This window comes from Astatotilapia calliptera, chromosome 9 (genome assembly GCF_900246225.1).
Source record: "Astatotilapia calliptera chromosome 9, fAstCal1.2, whole genome shotgun sequence".
Lineage (NCBI taxonomy): Eukaryota > Metazoa > Chordata > Actinopteri > Cichliformes > Cichlidae > Astatotilapia > Astatotilapia calliptera.
In genome coordinates, this window is record NC_039310.1 from 14,961,616 (window position 1) to 14,968,612 (window position 6,997).

The window sequence follows — 6,997 nt, forward strand, 5'->3', positions numbered from 1 at the left end:
TTTGTCCAACTGCTAGCTCTCTCCCCTCTTTATAAGCAGATCAAGATTTTGACTTTCAGCCAGGCAGCTACGCAGAAACTCGCAAACCAGCAAGGTATGTTTCTCACGTCGTCTTTGCAAACGGATTTTTCTGTCCAGTGTTGGATTTCATTAGTTTACATGGAAAAAATATAGAAGGGGTGGAATCGTTTAACTGAAAAGAGTTGTGCAGCAAAGCATGTCGAAGTATTTTGCTTTGTCATGCTTTGTTGCGCAAATGTCACAAGTGAGTCCAGGTGTGCACACGGGACATTATTCTTTTTTTTAAATTTTAATACATCCCAGTTTTGCTGTCTCCTTTTTTTACCAATACTTTCTGTGCTTCTGTTTTCATCTCTGCCAGCAGATGGCAAACGAAGCCAAGCCGTGTCCCTGCGATATTGGTGATCGCATGGAGTATGGAGCGCTCGGCCAGGAGGTCCAGATGGAGCACTTTAAAGCTTATGTAGTAAAACCATCCACTGCATCCGACAAGGCTATTGTTGTCATTCAAGACATATTCGGTTGGCAGCTTCCCAACACCAGATACATGGCTGACATGCTTGCTGCTAATGGATACATGTGCGTGTAACCGAGGACAAGGGATGAGTAAACGGGGCAAAGAAATAATTGATCATTTATTTATTACATAAGTTAAACATACAAATTCCCAGTCGTTTCCAGACAGGACTTACAACACATCCTGCCGATATCCCAGCTGCGCATGAGACTTACCACACAAACTGTGCGAAATAACACTACAACCCGTCACACCCCGCTTAGTGACACTGCAATCGTGGCACACACTGCAAACAATTCGGGTCTCAGCGCAGCTGGGAATCAGTGCTATGTATGGCCTGTGATCTGAGAGATAAAGGGAAGTGGCACAAACAATTAAAATAAAAAAAACAAAAGAGAGGTTAGTCCGCCCTTACAACACTTGCTCTCAATCAATAACCGCCTCTACGGCTGGACGGACTAACCAAAACAAAATTACAAATCAATCAAAAGAACAAAAAAAAGGACAGCAGAGACAGCACAGCTGAAAAACAAACAACATTATCAATTAAAATATTACCCAATAAAATAGCAATTTTATAAAACCATTCAAAATCATGAAACTAAAACAAACACTCAATATACCTACAATATTGATCAGTTTCCCTGCGCGCAGTCGATCTAGGGCTTGATCAATTCTTCTATTAAAATTCGTGGTCACACTAAAAAAGTCCAATGACACATTAAAAAATAGGCACATGCAATAGCAAAAGATCCAAACAAAAAATGGCAAAAGTCTCTTACCGACAGTATACCCACTCGCACCTGAGTGAATTAATTGCCTCTGGTTTTTTCCACAGAAGAGCGCTGACTTCACCCCACACACCCACTACCTTTTCACAGCTCTTCAGCCAATCACCTGGCAGCGAGCAACAAACTGCCAGGTGACACTTGTTACATGCGTTTATGTGACTGACTCATTGATAGACTGGATTGAGATTCCTGAGGCGAATGTAGGATTTCTAGAATCAGTGATTTTGTGAGATTTTGATTCCTCCTTTTTCTGTTGTTTTATTGTGAGCAGAGCCATTTGTCCAGACTTCTTTGTTGGAAAGGAACCTTGGAGTCCAACAAAAGACTGGTCCAACTTTCAAGAGTGGCTTCAGGACAAGAAGCCGACAGCTATTAACAAGTAAACAAACGCGTGAACTACGTAATGCAGCAGCTACTCATAGCTTTGATAGCTTTCTGACCTTGTGTGATAGCGCACACTCATTGAACTTTTCCTTCTCAGAGAGGTGGATGCAGTGCTGAAGTTCCTGAAGAATCAATGCGGAGCCAAACATATCGGAGTAGTAGGCTTTTGCTGGGGAGGGGTTGCCACACATTACCTGGCCTTACTGTATCCAGAGATTAAAGCTGGAGTGTCTGTTTATGGTATGGCATTGTTACAGCAGAACACGAGGCATGGTATACGGAAAATGTTTTTGTTATGGTTTTATGTGATCCTGTGCAGGAATAGTTAGAGAGAGAGAGGACAGGTATGAGCTGAAGAGTCCAACACTGTTCGTCTTTGCAGAGAATGACAGCGTTATCCCTTTGGACCAGGTTAGTGTGAGTTGTGGACCGATTAGTTTTAGCAGCAACTTTTGTATGCAGACAATGTTAACTTAAAAATCTCAGAATTTCTGCCATGACATGTGCGCTGACATCATTTTTGCCCATCAGGTGAGTGCTCTTGAAGCCAACTTGAAGGAGAAATGCAAAGTGGACTACCAGGTGAAGATATTTCCTGGTCAGACTCACGGATTTGTCCACCGCAAGCGAGAGGACATCAACCCCGCTGACAAACCCTACATCCAGGAGGCCAGAAAAGACCTGCTCAACTGGCTCAACACGTACATGTAAATATGAATGCCAGGAAACACCTTAAAACTCTGCTTTATATAATCATATCCACAATAATTAATCAGAACATTATAAGACGATCTGTAAGAGGTGCTCGTAATGAGTCTTTCTGTTGGTTTTGTCTGAATATTGATGCCTGTGTCTTATGGAAGCTTGTATCAGCAACTGTTTTTTGCCATCCGTAAATCAAAATTTCAGGTTATTGTATATCTGACTGCAAATTTGGTTTGAAACTTACTAACTCCATATTGACAATAAAGACCTTCAAAGGTATTAACTAAAAATGTTGATATATTGAACCAAAATTTTGACTTATATAGGCAAAAAGCCCCCCTCCCCCAAGCCATAGCAGAAAAAAGCTTCCATGTTATCTTAGGAGTTTAGGAAATTATGATATTATTGTTAGTGAAATAAGAATTTATATCAAAACTATATGTATACTGTTTTGTTAATCTCAGATCATAAACAATAAATATGAACTATTTCAAGAGTGCATGGATTCATTACATAATTATATCTTCTTGAATAAAAAAATAAAGAAAGAACTTGAAAGCAAAAGTGTGGAAATTTCAACAGACCAACATTTTAATGGTGACTCTAGTACTACAACAGCTTGAACATGTTGTATCCAACTATAAATAGCGATTCGTGTTGCAGCTTGGACACGATGCTCGGGGAAGTGCTGAAAACCTCTAGAACGGCATTTGTTTAAGAGGGCGCCCGAGCCTTTCTCGTGTTCAGGAGGGCTTCAGTCCTCGGTCTCCCCGGGGCTTCGGATGTCGTCTATCTTCAGGATCATCTTGACTACCTGAGTAGCGAGCAGGATCTGCTGCTTCTTGCCAATCAGGGTCTCGATCACATGCTGTTGCTTCATGTCTACAGGGGGAAAGAAGGGAGGGGAAAAAAAAAAAAAGAATTCAATAAATCATTGTGCTTTAACATTGAAGTGCAGTGATGTCATCTCCAAAGGTGGTAATCCAGACTGAAGCCATGTTTAGTTCAGTATCTACTGCAGTGTATTATGTGCAGAGCAGGTGGTTGCTTACCATTGGTGTTTTTGTGTAAACAGTCAATGCCCAGGAATGGGTTGTTCTCTCTGACTTGTTTGGCTCTGACCTCTGTCATGGTCTGGATGGGGTTCAGCCCGCTGTTCTCAGCCAGGGCCATTGGGATTACCTCTAAAGCATCAGCAAAAGCCCTCATGGCATACTGTTCCAATGACGGGCACTGAAAAGGAAATTGACAGATGTCAATGAGAGTCGAGCAGGAACACAATCATGTTTATCGTAAATGCTAAGGTCAGAAAGTCTCTGATGCAATTTCTCTTACTTTGTCTGCAGCCTGGTTGACAGCTAGGGCACATGCGATCTCTGAAGCACCACCTCCGTACACGACTCTGTTGTCCTTGACCAAATTGCGGATTACGCACAGAGCATCATGGAGAGCACGCTTAGCCTCCTCGATGATCTATCAAGAAAGATGACACTTAATCAAAACTGGAATAATAATTGGAAAAAAACAAAACAAAAAACATGTAATTATGAATTTGCTTTTGGGCTCACCATCTTGTTGCCTCCACGGATGAAAATGGTCACAGCTCTGGTGTTTTTGCACTCCATGATAACCAACATGTGATCCTTGGTAGTGCCGAAGGAGATCTCCTTCACCAAACCAGCTGTGCCGAGCTTCTCCGGTGTCAGCTCACAGAACCTCGGGACAATGCGGCCTCCTGTAGCTATTGCTATCAACTGCAGACAAACAATTGATATCGACACTTCAACATAAACTCCACTTTATATTTTGTACTTGATGTAACATATGGCAAAAAGTTGCAAATACCTGACTGATCAAAGTGACAAAGGACAAAAAAAGTGTTTGATTAAAGAGTAATTTTGCATCTCGTCTTACCTCAATCTCAGGCCCTCCAACCCAACGCACAGCAGGCAGGTCATTTTGCAGCAGAAGATGGTTGGCTTCATCATCAAAGCCCCACTGGCAGATGGCCAAGTTAGCCCCATTACTTTTGACCTAAAATAAACGTGTCCATAAGCATGTGTGCCGATATGTGTATACTTATTTGCGGCTGCGATTTCTATGTTAATCAGTCAATAAATGAAATGGTTAAACATCAGTTGTTAACAGACTCTGAGGGTACCAACCTGTTGGATCATCTCCTCAAATTTCTCTTTTTCATATTTCTGGAGAGCTTTGTAGTCTTCCACAGAAGTCACATCCAGCTTATGCTTGGTCTTGGGCTTAGGAGGCTCAAACGGGCAGGTAAGAATGGCAATTTTAACATCTTTCAGAACCTGTGAAATAACAAAGGACAAGCTGTTAATCAAATTTTACAGATGGAGGTCAGAACAGAAACATTTATTTTGCCCCAGAAACTTTCAACTGATTTGATTCTTTTTGATCAAACACCAGACAGCCAATGACATCGTGTTACAAATTCCCATCGATCATACCTTGGGCATCTGGGGGTGGCTGAACTCTTTGTCAACTATGACTCCCTTGATGAGCTGTGTGTCCTCCAGCTTTCCTCCGACCTTGCCTTCCATCTTGATGAGCTCGAAGTCGACATCCTTCCTCTCCATATCAGCCACAGTGAGGATGGCATTCACTGCAATCTCTGCCATCTGTCTGTGGCACCGGTTGATGCTGAAAGACAAACAGAACTTTAGATAAAGCGTGGTAACAATGCTATTGCAAAATCACTGAAAAAAGGTTTTGCATTTGTTGCATGATGATAAGTCTGTGTCAGTTCTGACAGAAACACAAGTGCAGGTTCATTTAAAATGAACAAAAATATTTCTGCATCCATGCTGGAAGAACTTTAGAGATTTTGTTAAACAAAATGTATTGAAACATCTTTTCCCTTCCTTAACTCAAAAACAGAATAATAATCAGGAAATTTCTCTACTGACAGTTGTTATTATCTGCTCTATGACAATGTAGAAAAAGACGTGCCAGCTAGGTCAAAAGAGCATTTGGAAATGTAGACAAGCAGAGGAAACTAGTCCAAAAATAATTACTGTTAATTGTATTACTTGTAACATAATAGTAAAAATAACACTAATAAACAAAAAGAAATAACCCAACAATATTTTGTATGGGGGACTTACACTTTGGATCCCAGTGTTGTCATGGCTGTTTGAACAAGAGGTTCTGTATTGTTGGGATCGTAGGGGAAGGTTTCAGCAATTTTGTCCAACTGCTCGGTGGCGATACGTGCGGCCTGGTCGTAACCGTCAGAGATCCTGATGGGATGGATTCCACGGTCCAGCAGCTGCTCAGCCTGTTCCAGCAGAGCTCCGGCCAGAACTGAGGGCAACAGAGAAGATGCAAATGCAAAAGCTAATTAATCTACAACCATAGTTTAGATAAAAGTTCCCTCATACGATGGAACAGTCTATATTGAGAGCATCAGAATTTCTCCCAAGTAGTCCCAAGTCTGTATTTCTTTTTTTATTTAAAAAAAACAAAAAAAACAAAAACATCCTCATCTTCCTTTTCCATACCTACAACTCCAGTGGTTCCATCACCAATCTCATCATCTTGGGACTTTGACAGCTCCACCATAAGCTTGGCAATCTGGTGGTCCACATCCATCATGCTGAGAATGGTGGCGCCATCGTTGGTGACAGTTACCTCTCCATCTCTGTCAACCATCATTTTATCAAGACCTGCATGGAAAAAGTAAAAAGAAAAAAAAAAGGCACAGGAGAAATAAGTGTTAAAAATCGGTATTCTAACGGCCAACTCTAATTCACGAAAAGCAATAATGACATATAGTTTCAAACACAAATGCTTCACTTTCAAAATAACAAACCGTTTGGACAGTTTGGTATGACAACACTACACTGGTTCAGACTTACCATTTGGTCCCAAAGACGTTTTAAGCGTTGACGCGACTGCCTTGGCTGCCATAATATGAGACTGCAAAATAGAAACATTTCCGAGTCATGCACACGTTTTTATTTTATTCCAAAGATAGGTATAACTTCCCTTTGCCTGAAAAACCCCAAACCTAAAATTCTGTGCATCACCGATGAGAGAAGTGGGCACAGCCCTGTCAGCAGCTCCTACCGGCTAAACGCATTACAGAAAGCACATGGGCCCCACCATTAGCATGACTGGCTAGTTATTTGGCTAATGCTATAGAGATGCTCTTGCACAAACAACTTAAGATTACATGATGAACCTGTGCTTAGTAATCGCAATCCACCTGTCATACGAGATCTGTGTACCCAACTCATTAAATTAACTGTAAAACAGCAGCTTTCTAACGAAAAGCTGTGTAGCGCTTGCTAGCCCATTGTACCTTCAATGCGTCAATTCCCGTTAACCGTGTCTTCTTATCCTGGTCTTTAATGATGATAAAAGGCCTTCCATACTCATCGAAAGCCAGTGTCCCCAAAGTGGACATGTTGACGGAGGGATTGGGTCACGTATTAAGTATATAAAGAATGAAATAATGAGTTTTAATAATAGAAATCTGGAGTGTGACTAAGCTGTGAGCCGCACGGGTCCGCCGGCGACTTCTGGAAGGCTCCGCGGGCGGAGAGGGCGG

General features: G+C 41.6%; 2 protein-coding genes and 1 long non-coding RNA gene across 6 annotated transcripts; 1 reads left to right on the forward strand and 2 right to left on the reverse strand.

Annotated features, from left to right (window-relative positions):
- The first annotated feature begins 14 nt into the window (after positions 1 to 14).
- On the forward strand, positions 15 to 2,917 carry cmbl (carboxymethylenebutenolidase homolog (Pseudomonas)). Of its 4 annotated transcripts, none has more exons than XM_026179425.1 (7): positions 15 to 94; positions 386 to 600; positions 1,377 to 1,460; positions 1,601 to 1,708; positions 1,811 to 1,953; positions 2,033 to 2,124; positions 2,245 to 2,917. In XM_026179425.1, the coding sequence occupies exons 2-7, from the start codon at positions 386 to 388 to the stop codon at positions 2,422 to 2,424; spliced, it is 822 nt and encodes a 273-aa protein (XP_026035210.1). In that variant the 5' UTR covers positions 15 to 94; the 3' UTR covers positions 2,425 to 2,917. The 4 variants fall into 4 exon arrangements, with proteins under 4 accessions (XP_026035210.1, XP_026035212.1, XP_026035213.1 ...); XM_026179427.1 differs by having other exon boundaries at positions 1,380 to 1,460; XM_026179426.1 differs by having other exon boundaries at positions 18 to 94; positions 383 to 600.
- LOC113028940 (uncharacterized) lies at positions 607 to 1,425 on the reverse strand. Its single transcript, XR_003273309.1, has 3 exons — positions 1,321 to 1,425; positions 1,166 to 1,238; positions 607 to 1,060 (listed from the first exon to the last, which is right to left on the reverse strand). It is a non-coding gene; the product is annotated as an uncharacterized LOC113028940 (long non-coding RNA).
- A 70-nt stretch (positions 2,918 to 2,987) lies between the features above and the next one.
- On the reverse strand, positions 2,988 to 6,976 carry cct5 (chaperonin containing TCP1, subunit 5 (epsilon)). Its single transcript, XM_026179424.1, has 11 exons — positions 6,749 to 6,976; positions 6,303 to 6,363; positions 5,946 to 6,110; positions 5,550 to 5,748; positions 4,893 to 5,085; positions 4,584 to 4,733; positions 4,333 to 4,452; positions 3,987 to 4,172; positions 3,754 to 3,891; positions 3,471 to 3,651; positions 2,988 to 3,300 (listed from the first exon to the last, which is right to left on the reverse strand). The coding sequence occupies exons 1-11, from the start codon at positions 6,851 to 6,853 to the stop codon at positions 3,173 to 3,175; spliced, it is 1,626 nt and encodes a 541-aa protein (XP_026035209.1). The 5' UTR covers positions 6,854 to 6,976; the 3' UTR covers positions 2,988 to 3,172.
- Positions 6,977 to 6,997: the final 21 nt, after the last annotated feature.

Bases quoted from the DNA above. Each gene is read 5' to 3' on its own strand.
- cct5 (XM_026179424.1), bottom strand. From the start codon at position 6,853: ATGTCCACTTTGGGGACACTGGCTTTCGATGAGTATGGAAGGCCTTTT. The intron at 5,086-5,549 runs GTAAGTCCCCCA...TTTGTCTTTCAG, and splicing joins ACAACACTGGGATCCAAAGT to CATCAACCGGTGCCACAGAC. The intron at 3,892-3,986 runs GTGAGCCCAAAA...CTTTCTTGATAG, and splicing joins TCCGTGGAGGCAACAAGATG to ATCATCGAGGAGGCTAAGCG.
- cmbl (XM_026179425.1), top strand. From the start codon at position 386: ATGGCAAACGAAGCCAAGCCGTGTCCCTGCGATATTGGTGATCGCATG. The intron at 601-1,376 runs GTGCGTGTAACC...TTTTTTCCACAG, and splicing joins CTTGCTGCTAATGGATACAT to AAGAGCGCTGACTTCACCCC. The intron at 1,709-1,810 runs GTAAACAAACGC...TTTCCTTCTCAG, and splicing joins AAGCCGACAGCTATTAACAA to AGAGGTGGATGCAGTGCTGA.